This window comes from Triticum aestivum, chromosome 2D, assembly GCF_018294505.1.
Source record: "Triticum aestivum cultivar Chinese Spring chromosome 2D, IWGSC CS RefSeq v2.1, whole genome shotgun sequence".
NCBI classification, from domain to species: Eukaryota; Viridiplantae; Streptophyta; class Magnoliopsida; order Poales; family Poaceae; genus Triticum; species Triticum aestivum.
The window spans coordinates 156,497,279-156,509,823 of record NC_057799.1 but is presented as its reverse complement, the minus strand read 5'-3'; the positions used below and the strand labels follow the sequence as shown (position 1 = coordinate 156,509,823).

Below are 12,545 nucleotides of genomic sequence, written 5' to 3'. Positions count from 1 at the left end.
TCAGAAAGCTCGGGCGCACTACATTGCGGAATGAAGGGAGTATCAACATCTACAATAGCAAATATATATACTATGAAACTATATTTTATAGTAAACCTAACAATACTGATTTGGCATTTAAAAAGTTGAATTTTTTTTATAAGTTTGGTCAAAATAGAGATACTTTGACTTCAGACAAAACTTACATGCGGACTAAAAAAGACTAGAGAAAGTACAATCCGGCAAAGGAGAAGCTAGTAAATAAAGACAATTAAGTTACGTGACCTAGTTTTTCTGGGCTAAAAATTTGCACCACCGGAACATAAAATCCGGCATAACAGAGAGGGGAAACTCGTACAGGCTCCTTTTTTTTAAGGGAAGCTCGTACTAGCTAGTATACTGAATCGTGTAAAAAGAACTCCCGTAAATAATGCATGTGCCAAACACCTCATGATTTTTGTAAAGGCGCGTGCTACCAATCATCCGGTTGATTTCGGCAAAACGTAAGCCGCTTCCACTGTCGTTCGATACGCACCATCACGACCGTCCTTTTCTCTCGCGAATCCTGAGTCGCTCTCCCGCAGCTCGTCACTCGCTCGGTTGCAGCGTCGGGAGCGCCGGCGAGTGCTCCATTACAGCGCCGCCCGACGAGCAATGGCGAGACTGCCGGTGAGCGCTCCATGGCAACTCCGAGACCGCCCAATGAAGCGTTCGATTGCAACGCCAGTGAACAACCGAGACCACAGGTGAGCGCTCCATTGCAGCTCCAAGACCGCCGGTGAAGCACTCCATTGCAGCATCGGGAGCGCCGGCGAGCGCTCCATTGCAGCGCCGACGAGCAGTGGCGAGATCGCTGGTGAGCGCTCCATTGCAGCTCTGAGACAGCAGGTGAGCCGATGAGAGCTCGGGAGGGATAAGACTACGAAGCAAAGCGGTGCTTGGGCCACACAAAGGACGCGTGGCGCGTAGGTTGCATTAAAATCAGTCGGGTAATTTTAACACTTTTCCTTTTGTAAATGCTGTAAAATACTGTTATGCATTCTGTGGTATCACACAGCAGCAGATTTAAAAACTGTAGTTTTCCAATACTCTGATCTCCAACATACTTTAAATCCAAACAGAGCCTAAGCTTATGCCAGGTAGTGTGAGTAGTGAACTGCTTTATTTCGACAGCTTGTACAGGGGAAGGTAGCATTTAAGAGTGATATTAATAATCTTGCTTAAAAAAGAGTAAATAACATGGAATGCAGCTCCGTCTCGATGAATAAGTCATTCACGTAACATTGCACAGAACCTACATAGAAAAACACAACATTTAGTAACCTATCTACTACCTCCGTCTCGATGAACAAGTCATTCACGTAATTCTAGGTCATCAATTTAAGAAATTAAATATGTGTTATATGTCATGAAAAGTATATCACTAGATTTCTAAACGGATGTAGTTTCTAAATATATATTTTTTATCACATATAATACATATTAAAATAGTTAAATTGTCGACCTAGAACTACGCGAATGACTTATTCGCCTAGACAGAGGTAGTACATTTATGCAGAACAGACAGGGATCATCACACAAAACCATAAAACAGACGGGGATCATCACACAAATCCATAACAATCTCATTACCAAAACTGATGCACCATTGTTCAACTCAACCAACAACAATTTTCGCCATTGCCCTTACACCTTTGACGCAGCACGCCCCAAAATCATATTTGAATACAAGATAATATACACTCTACATCAAAACCATATGGTATGGCGACCACCAATCCCTTGAAGCGACCAATGCATGCACAAATGAACTCCCCCAGAAAAAGATTCAACACAAAAAATTGGCGAATTATGGAAAGAAAAGCAAGCCCCAACCTTGCAGCCACAAGACAGAAGAGTGGAACTATGTGGATAGGATGGACTGTAGCATAAGCTGCTGCTGTGGTTGCAAGGTGGAAAATGTGGAGGCAAGAAAATCAGGTGGCAATGTCTGCTGAAATCGCTTCAGAACACTGATCATCCGGGTTGTTGTTTCATCTGTTGCAAGCTCCTTTCCATTGCACAGAACCTACATAGAAAAACACAACATTTAGTAACCAATCATTTACTAAATTCTACATCGAAAACTAAACTAGGATATCAAGATGTGCTGTTGGATAAAAAAGTCTGCAGCTACCGCATGGCTAAAAGCTGAGACCTCGGCCCAAACTCAAAATAAATGATCACATGAATTTACACATCAAACTGCATGTACTGTTTTGTTTTCATTATTTCATTCAGCAAATACTACATCACCCCCTAACTGGAGGTGACAGACTGACAGAACAAGCACAGAAGTCAAAATTACCTCGGCAAAAATAGAAACTATTTTAGGAAGATACTGACTATGAGGTCCAAGAACCTGTGCGTCCGATCTGCACATAAAGAACAGGTTATATAAAATGCAAGAAATACTCTACTGTTGCTGCCATGCTGACACTAAGAGCAGATACCTCTCCACCATCGAACAAAGCTGATCATGTACAACTTTTGCTTCAATCTTGTCATCTTTTATAGGCAAGCAACCAAGCCATGCTGGAATGACCTGAGAAGCATAATTTATTCAGTTTAAACCATTAAATAGTAAACATGCACAGCAGATGTAGAGTAGAGGTATCTCAGCTTGATATTGAACTAATAGCTAGGAAAAAATCATCAGAATCCAAATACATATGTCCTTTCATTCACTTACAATCCACATGCTGGTGCGCATGGAATGTACTCCCTCCGTTCCTATATAAGTGTCTTTGTAGAGATTCTACTATGGACTACATACGGAGCAAAATGAGCGAATCTCACTCTAAAATGCGTCTATATACATCTGTATGTGGTCCATAGTGAAATCTCTACAAAGACTTATATTTAGAAACGGAGGGAGTACATCATCAAATATCGCAAAAAGATAGCAAACAACCTTATGTCTCTTCGGTTCAAAAGAATATAATAGGAATTTTGGAGGATTTCATTCCATATGATTTTTTATCTACAGAGCTTGTTTGGTTTGTGTAGGACTGAAAATCATAGGATTTTCCTATGATCTCTATCTACTTCGCATGCAAATTCCGAAGGTATTTTCCCAATGACACCAACCTCATGGAAATTTCCCCTTAGTTTAAATGACAACTATGGAATGCACCTAATCCTTAAGAAAATTTCTTGTAATTTTTCAGTGGACCAACAAAACAATTTTTGGTTAGAAATTCCTGTAGGGTTAAACAACTGAATTCTGACGTTTTGCTATTCCTGCATTTTCGAAATATTATGAACCAAACGGGCCCTTGTAAAGTTTAGTCTCTTAATAGAACCTGGAAGTGAGATTTAAGCATATACCTGAGCCGCATCAATCCCATCGCGATGAAATTGACATATTTTTCCAAGTGCTGAAACAGCATTATCATATGCCATAATATTATCTGCATGTTGTGCTTCTGGATGTCTGATAACATTGTTCAGCTTTGACAGGGCCTCTGAATTTTTAAAAGCATTATTGTGTTAAATGGAATGACTTCAAGATGCTTGTAGTACTAAGCCATAAGATTCAGAACTTACCTCCAACTAAAGGACGGAAAGTAAGACCACCAAACTCAGCACATACGCCCAGGCCATAAACAGCAGCCTAAAATGATGATGATTTTGTCACTACATCAGTGTCATGTATTACAGACAAAAAAAGTTAAGGCAACATGAGAACACAAATACAGACCTGCCGAACATCTGAGTTATCATCGTTGGATGCCTCCAACAAGAAAGGAACATAGGTATCATAATACCTGCTCAGGCGAAAAGACATGATTCAGTTACAATTAAAACCCAGTTTACACATAAGACATAACTAATGTTGAGGAGAAACATACTTCAGAGCCGACTCACGACATTGCTCTGCAATGTCATCAAAAATGCAGATAGCTATCCTTCTCTCCTCAGCTGTCTTGTCCTTCCCCTGAAAATTAAAGATGAGATAAAAATACTAAATACGATACCAGGATATAATGGAGACATTCCAACAGGCATAGGCCTACAACAACATGGTAATGATCATAAACATTACCCTTTGGCACCATATAAATGAAGAGACCAAGGAGAGAGGCATTCACAATTCAAGGCTGCAAGTTATTGTTTCTATCCAAGCTAACAGTGCTTTACATACTATTTTAGCTGTCACCTTATTAGTTCCACAGCTTTCAGAAATGAAATGGTTCGGTCAAACAGAAGGCATGTAGTTTTCTTCCACTGTTCCACAGTTCTTCCCAAAAACCAATGAGACAAAGGCACACAGGAATATGGGAAAAATATCAACATGAGATTTGATCCCTACATTTTGTGCGAACTCAAGAGGAATTTTGTATGCTAATTGGGTCAAATGAGAGAACTAACACAGAATCAGTTGTAATTGGAAAAATATTAGAAACTGAACTCCAAACAAATGTGTGCCCACAACACTATGCACATGCCCAAACAAGGTGGGATTCAATCAACTTACCAACATTGGTGTAACGTACACAGATAGCTCATCAAAGAACGGCAAGAAAGAAGCTTTAAAGGTTTTAATCAAAGTTCCCAGGCACTCGCCGACCTGAGTGTAAACATATAGAGAATGTCAATTCAAAAATGAAATTGCAGAACACAAGCAATTCACAGACACGTCAAGAAACATAACCTGATCGAACACTTCCTCCTCCTGCTCATTCTCTTCTTTGAGTAGTTCTCCTTCATCAGCATCAAAATCTTCTGCTTTTGTTCTCTCTGATCTGTCTCTTTTCCTGGTTGCACTGGCTATAATAACATTCTTAATCTCATCCGAAATAGCTCTTACTTGATTCTCATCAAGAAGACATCCAGAAAGCTGTTCAGTGAAAGTAAGGTCAGTGAGAAATCTGGTAAAGCAAACTCTCTAGAAGTCAAGAAACAATTAAATGTGTGCCATACAGAACTGACTAACTAGGTAACATTGTACAGATGATGGCTCAAGTGTTGATCCATTCAAAAGAATCTATGCTTTGAACACAATAAATAAGAAAAAATAATTTATCTCTTGCTAAATGCTAATCCATAAACAGCAATAAGCACCTAGGTACTTTTATACAAATGGTGTACTTGGCTAGTCGTACAAAGTTTTTCTTACAAAAGAAGCAACTTCATGGTACTACCAACGCTAACAACTTCCACCAATATATAATATGAAGTGATATGCAAGTTAATGAAGACTGAAATATGTCGATCTTCCAACAGTCATCACATTAAGTTGTTACTCCCCCTGTTCCTCAGCACTGCTGAGACGGGAACGTAAATTTGGTTCCCACAACAGCACAATAGACATACAGAATGTAAGGGTGGTAATCCAAACTGAGAAGAACTTTATGATATAAGTTGTTTCTAATACCATATAGAGCATATAAATCTGTGGGCCTAGTTAGGGAGTTGTGGAGGACCCTCACCGTGATATTGGACATCACATCAGGCTATTTCGGAAAGCCTTCAATCAGTTATATGTTATCTGGTAGCCCACAAGTAGTCATCAATATGGAGATACTACATTCGTTTAGAAAGCTATCCTCCACCACATTTTTTGTATATTAGTCGAGACAAGCAAATACACAATTACCAGTTACAATCTAGGACCTAATCATACTCGCTAACATGAACAAGTGACACAACCCACAAAGTACTGTACTCCCCCCCCCCCCAACAACAACACACACAGAATGAAAGGATAGTTGTCCATGCTGATTAACTTAAGTGCTTGTACATTGGAATCTAGCAAGTGGCGCAGACCAACAGATCACCAAGTATTATTATATATACACCAGTGCACTGCCATAATATGATCAGAAAACAGAACAGACCTGCATACACTCATTTAAGGAATCCAGCATGGATGAGCACATTTCGGTTTCCGGCTCCTGTATGGTAGATGGATGCAAGAAATTCCAGCTGTTAGCATTTAGTTAAAGTGTAAAACAAACCAATGTTATCATGAACTTAGGGACAAGGTTTTGCAAAGACCTTGTGCAGCGCTTCAACCAGAGCTGGAATTATGAAATCAGACAATTGTTTAACGTAAGACTCGTCGCGTCCTGGAGCCTGCCCCTTCTCAACAGCCAATTTTGCCGAACGTAACAGTTCAGGCATAGCTGCATAATTGTTGCAAAAAATGTTAAAAGAAACACACAAAATCTAAATGAAAATAAATGTAGATCATCAAAGTACCTGCAACAGCAGCTCTTCTCACTTCTTCATGGAAGTAAAACTTAAGCAGAGGGACCAATGTAGGAGCAACCTGCATGGAATTTGTTCCAGTCACGTCCACGGTTATCAAAAGTTAAAAAATCAGACAATTGCTTTGTGAATGACTGAACGGGATAATAAACCTGATCAATCCATGGGAAGAAACCCTCCTTGAGCTCATCAGCATAGCAACACAGCATGTTGCAAGCTGTTGCTTTCTCTTCCAGCACACTAGTTCGAATTCCAATTCTTTTGTCACCAAGTGTGATTGTTTCAATGCTGTACAAAATACCAAAAATCAGCGGTGTTATTGCAAAATTAATACGCAGTTAAAAGCAAAAACAAAGGGGGGGGTAACATGCTCGCACATGGTGTACAAACAAATCAAAACATATAATAAACACTGCATGAACACTATAGCGTATGTAACTTGCAACCACTAGTTCATGGATTATGTGGATAATACTGGGGACATAAACAAACACGGAAGTAGTGCAAAAGACTTTACATATAGAGAGCCATACACTCTGAACCAGAGAACCGCAATTTGCAAGTTTTAGTCCTTTTTTGTGAAGGCTTCTGTAAGTAGTATTCAAAACAAAGTTGAAATAAACTTGTTACTATTTTCAGAAGACTAAATTAAGCATGTTGACAGCCTATATGGTAGTTTCCGGTTAAAGGGAGCCAACTTTTAGTTCAGTGGATTTCCCAAAACAATTATTGAGAAGGTAACACAAACCTGTCGTCATCTGATTCTATTTCATCATCTGATTCGGCTGAAGTAATTGTGACATCAGGCTTCAGCTGAGCAGACTGAAGCAGTGGTGGCATAACAACATGCATGTAAGGAAGAAAATCCTGTCCAAGACATTTGCATAGCCTGGCCCAAGCCTGTCACATGCAGGGAGATGGTTATAAAAATTCAAAATGCAATTACAATCAATTTCCTACTTTGAAGCATACCTGCAACATGTAGCTGGTTATCGGATCATCTGTTTCCATTGGAGTTCCTTGCAAAGCCATAAGCACTTCCATGACCTGCAAATTATCAGGTAAATTTGGAACAGAATGCCTCAGGAAAAAATATAGTCATTCCAACAAAACGATGTCCAGCAGAAATTCAAGTAGGATATATATGAATGTCCACTATAAAATTAGAAAAGAAACGAGATACTAACCTGCTTGGCATCATCCCTAAATTTATCCTTGCCTACAGCCATTCCAACAAGACTTATACACTCCATGGACTTGGCACGGAGCATCCTATTAGACTTGTCAGTTGCATTCATCAAAATAGCTTTCAGGTACGGCATAACAGCATCATAATATTTCTTGAAGTGGTCCTGAAAAACAAAGTGTATCATACATCATATAATATTATGAAGTCATCATGATCAATTAGCTATAAATCATGAAAGTGTTGCAGCCATTAAAGGTGATATTGAATGTAGCTGTTAACTTCCACACAAGCAGTTACCTGCGATGAATCAGCTACTGATGCTAAAGCTGTCAATGCTCCCTCTTGCACCATTTGCTTACCATTCTGAAAACAACATGAAAGGTTAACATATTTTCTACCTGTACAAACAGTGGCGCAAGGGAACCTAGATGCATACCTGGAGAAGAACAAGTAATTTGCTAACAATTCCATCCAGGTACGGTGTCAGAATTTCGGGCGTGCAATTCTCGCTGAAATTCAAGATTGCAGACGCAGCATGTGCCTGTCAAGAAAGATAATAGACACAATAAATCAATATTACAGCATGTGCTTGTCAAGAAGGATAGTAGACACAATAAATCAATATTAGATTAGTAATTAAACCCTAATGTGCATAGTACACATAGGGTACAAAATTTCTTGGCAATAACAGAAGGACAATGAAATTCAAAAAAGTGGTAGCACAATGCATGCAAAACTTTAAACAGAAGCAGTTTCAAACGCACAGTAAACTAAACACCAGACTTGGTGAGTTAATATAGTACTGCATGCAGGCCATGTGAATTTCTCTGTTGCACCTAGAAACAGTTTCTCTGTTGTGGATCCGACATGGAAAATATTCAGAAAAATATAAAAAACAATACTGATATTAATCAAGATGGAATACAAAGGGGCCAGCCAACCAGAAAAACATAAGATAGGGCCAGAATTTGGACTTCTATATGAAATTTATTAATCAATCAGCTTATTTACAAGTTAGGAGCATACTTCACAATAGTTGTGTGAGACATTTCCTAGAGGTGCTTTACTACGTAGACTTGATCAGAACCATTCCGAAAGTAAATGTCAAAGTATCTAATGTATAACAGGTAGCAGAAAAACCTGGAGAATACAAAGGAAATTTATGTTTTTGTTACATATCTCAACAATGATAACGAAATACCTAATAATTTGTTACAACTAGAGCACAAATAGATTGAATTCTTTATCTAATGAAGAATGTCTCGAGCATAAAGGAAGTATGTTTCTTACATCTGACTGTACTATGTCTCTACTGAGATAATCTCAACCGCATAAGCACTAAAAACTCGTTATAGATTGAATCTTTATCTAATGAAGAATGTCTTGAGCTTAAAGGAAGTATGTTTCTTACATATGAATGTACTATGTCTCCACTGAGATAATCTCAGCCACATAAGCACTAAAAACTCGTTATAAATAAAAACAAGGATTTTCTGAGTCAACTGATCAAGTTTGATGCTAGTATTTTAACACTTGCCTGCACCCGTGGATTCTGAAAATCATCCATGGCGTTAGCCAATGCAGGCAGCACCTTCTGGTGGTACTGAACCTGCAAGTCTGGGCCCAAATCTGTAGACAGCTGACCAATGGCATTGATTGCAGCCCACCGCACTCGAGGATGAGGGTGTTGGAATCCGTTCAGTATCATCGAAACCACCTGCTCCAAGTTTTTAAGCATAACCTGACGGCAACAAACAGCAACTGGTGAGGAGATGATCAACTTTGGTTATTTCCTACTTGCAAAAATGATATAGAACGAAACACATTTTTGTGGCCTAACGCTAGCAAAAATGTTTTATAGGCATGGCAACTCAGAATTTGTAAATGAGGGATCAAGGTAAAAGTATGGCATCCACTATCTTGTTTCCATATTACTAATTTAATTTCTAATTCAACAATGTTAATGAATGGATATTGCTTTTAAGCATTTCAATGAGGTTTTGAAGTAACAAACTATTGCAATGGTAATCAAAAGGCCGAAGTTATTAGGCTAACCTTTGCACATCCCTCTGCAATCTGTGCAAGAGTGATGAGCGCAGCATGGTGCTTCTGCCACTCTGGAGCAGAAAGATATTGTGGGAGCAGCTCAGATGCAATCGGCACGACTGCATTCCCACCAATGGCAATGGCAAGACGGTCAAGGCACTCCTGCGCCACTCCATAGTTGTTCCCTTCACCTGCATCTTCGTCCTCGGTTTCAGCAGTGTGCCAGGCAGGGTCATCCTCTACATCAAGCAACATCTGCATAAGTACTTGGAAGAGCCTGCCAACAAACTGTGGGAGCCGGCGCATCATTCCTGGTGCACGCTCCCTGGCCTCAGCAAGAGTAATCACAAACTCGACAGCCAGGTGCCTAGTTCCATCCTCCAACTGTGCAGCTTCAGCTATTTGCAGCATTGCTCCTGCCACATCGGCAATCTGTCGCCGCAGGAACCTTGGCTCTGCACCAGCCAGCTCCACAAGCAGCTCCAGTGCCTCCTGTGCAGATGCCTCCTGGGACGAATTCAGGCAATCCGTGAGCGCCCTCATCATCGCAGGCAGCAAGTCCTGCATCTTATCTCTATCCGCGTTAGTGGGCAGGCACTGAACGAGATTAACGGCGGCGCTCAGCGCGGCGATGCGAACATCAGGCGAGGTCGGGTGCGCCAGGGCAGATGCTAGAAGGTTGTGGATGGTCATCAAATGGTCGAGAAGAGATTCGGCGATGTAATCCGCGAGGCGCGCGAAGATGAGCAGCGCCGACTCCTGCGGGTTGGGCGCCTCGGGGGTGGAGGCCGCGCGGAAGAGGAACGGCAGCAGCTCGGCCCAGGTGTTCTCCGGGAGGAGGAGCGTGGCGAGCTCGGATATGGCGTCGCAGACCTTCTTGGCGATGGGCTTGGGGGGGTCGGACTGGAGCGCGGCCAGGAGGTGGGCCTTGAGCGCTGCCTGGCCGTCGGGGGAGAGGAGGGGCCAGAGCGGGGGCGGCGCGGCGGCGGAGGAGTCGGAGGAGGCCGTCGGGGAGAGGAGCTTGCGGAGGAGGACGGCGGCCATGGCGCGGAGCTCGGCGGGGGTGGCCGGGGCCGCGAGCGAGGAGGCGAGGCGCAGCGCGAGGGGCTCCGGGTGGGAGCCGCGGAGGCGGTGGAAGGCGGCCTCGGCGGCGGCGCGGTCGGCGTTGGAGGCCGACATGAGCGTGGAGAGCAGCGCGTCGAACGCCGCCGGGTCGCCGCCCAGCAGCGCCGCGGCCGCGGCCTGGTCTTCGGCGGACGCCATCGGATCGGGCGCGGGCCGAGGCGGCGGCGGGGCGGCTGGCTAGGGTTTTGCGGGGGGAGGCGGCGGGAATGTGGAAGGGATGGTGGACAGGGGACGGGCGGAGGCAGAGACTCGGGATGGGTTTAATAATATATGGGTAGGGTTTGGGGAGGTGCGGCTCGGGGGCAGCGGCGGGTGGGGCAGAGGCAGAAGGAGACGAGGACGGCGGGGGAAGGGGTTTGGTTTGGTTTGGTTGGGCGGGGGCGGGGCCGGGTCGAGCTGGATTGGGTCCGCGAGGGAGGGAATTGAGGTTTGGGTTCGCGGGATTCCTTTGCTCCTGTCTGCCTTGCCGCTTTTGATTATTCCGTCCATTTTATGTCGACTCGCGTCGGAGATGATTTCGTTCGTTCTTCGCTTGCTTCTCCATCCAGGTCGCGCCGGGTTCTGGGTTGTTTTACTACTGGCAGCGAGGCCGCTGTGCTGTGCGCGAGGTGAGCTGGGGATGGAATGGAAGGGAGTGATTGGCCATTGATGGGTACAGACAGGCGGCCAGGTTCCATCGCGCACAGCCTCATGATTGATCGCGTGGTGGGTGACAGGGAACACAACTGGCGCCTCCTAGGTGGCTAGCTTGGGGTTGGGGATTTCTTTTACTCTGTTGGAGTACCTCGTTTTTCCAGCTCTTTCTGATGTGGTGCTTTTCTTTTGGCACGAGAAGGCTAAACTGGTTTGCTATCAATACTTGGCAACTCTAAAATTTGGCTGTCAAAAACGGTTCTTGTCAATCTCTAGAATAGTTCTTAGTTTTGACGACTTTTGATTTTGCGAAATGTTGGCATCAAAACAATTAGCCTTGATATCCCCTCACGTTCTCAAGACTACGGTGGAGGAACGTCCAATTCGCATTGTTGTACGTGCGTCATCAAGTAGCACCAAGCAACCCCATAGATACAAGACGCACTCGGGCCTGGAAGTATCATTTTGACCCGGTGCAGGTGTTTCGTATCAGCAGTGATGTCGAGCAACGGTATTTGTTCGCTGGGCGTGCGAGTGGCAGATCAAGACGGTGAGGCACGGGGCGGGGGCTTACCCAGGTTCAGGCCCTCTAGGAGGAGGTAATGCCCTACTCGTGCCTCGAGTTGTTTATATTTCTTTCGTCGAGGATCGTGAGGATCATTGAAGAGTTCTGGCGCACGAGTTATAAGCTCTATTCCTGGAGGCGGAGACAACTGACTTGGGTGGTTCTCTATATCTCTAGGGTTTTCTTCCCCGTCTGTCTTATATCTTTGATAGAGTTGGGGGTACATCATTCACCTAATGGGCTAAGGCCAACCCTCTGGAGCCCACAAGCTCTCGGGGTCTCTTTGTCCTTCTAGTTACTGAATCGTCTGTCCTCCTCCTCCGGGCCCACTCTGAGTGGAAGTAGGATGTTTCCCTCATCAATGCCCCCCCGAGTTTCACAAGTCCTTCTTAACGGGAAGCCATGCAGGACTTCTTAAGGTCCCGCAAAAAAAAGAACACAGGCGAGAATGAGATGTGATAGTTGATCATCGCTTTTCCTTCAAGGCGAAGGCGCCGTGGAGGTTTTTGAGCTACTTCGGGAAAAGCTTGGCAGTATTCGATGGCTCCCAACGCATGGGATTCCGGCTACTGGCCCGTTGTAGGGCATACCACGAAATCGGTTCGAGTTCTGGGTGACGCTTGTTGGATCAAGATTGTCGGTCCCAGCTTGTGCCCCAGAGGTTTGCCCCAACATTTTTGTCATCAACCGAGCTCCTAACCACAAAGTCGATGCCCCTTGATCGGGGTACATCTCCCGACTCCAGAGGGCACG

General features: G+C 43.7%; 1 protein-coding gene across 1 annotated transcript; it reads right to left on the bottom strand.

Moving 5' to 3' along the window:
- Positions 1 to 1,583: 1,583 nt before the first annotated feature.
- LOC123052316 (importin-5) lies at positions 1,584 to 10,838 on the bottom strand. Its single transcript, XM_044475455.1, has 20 exons — positions 9,479 to 10,838; positions 8,961 to 9,164; positions 7,860 to 7,964; positions 7,721 to 7,786; positions 7,422 to 7,586; positions 7,207 to 7,281; positions 6,983 to 7,134; positions 6,387 to 6,522; positions 6,226 to 6,295; positions 6,022 to 6,149; positions 5,862 to 5,918; positions 4,676 to 4,861; positions 4,499 to 4,591; positions 3,873 to 3,958; positions 3,722 to 3,788; positions 3,568 to 3,634; positions 3,349 to 3,485; positions 2,472 to 2,563; positions 2,327 to 2,393; positions 1,584 to 2,047 (listed from the first exon to the last, which is right to left on the bottom strand). The coding sequence occupies exons 1-20, from the start codon at positions 10,730 to 10,732 to the stop codon at positions 1,883 to 1,885; spliced, it is 3,372 nt and encodes a 1,123-aa protein (XP_044331390.1). The 5' UTR covers positions 10,733 to 10,838; the 3' UTR covers positions 1,584 to 1,882.
- Between the last annotated feature and the right edge of the window lie 1,707 nt (positions 10,839 to 12,545).

Excerpts from the sequence above, each read along its gene's own strand:
- LOC123052316 (XM_044475455.1), bottom strand. The coding sequence starts at position 10,732 with ATGGCGTCCGCCGAAGACCAGGCCGCGGCCGCGGCGCTGCTGGGCGGC. Across the intron at positions 4,862-5,861 it reads CCTTAAATGAGTGTATGCAG|CTTTCTGGATGTCTTCTTGA; the intron begins GTCTGTTCTGTT and ends TTCACTGAACAG. Across the intron at positions 3,789-3,872 it reads TGTCGTGAGTCGGCTCTGAA|GTATTATGATACCTATGTTC; the intron begins GTATGTTTCTCC and ends TCGCCTGAGCAG.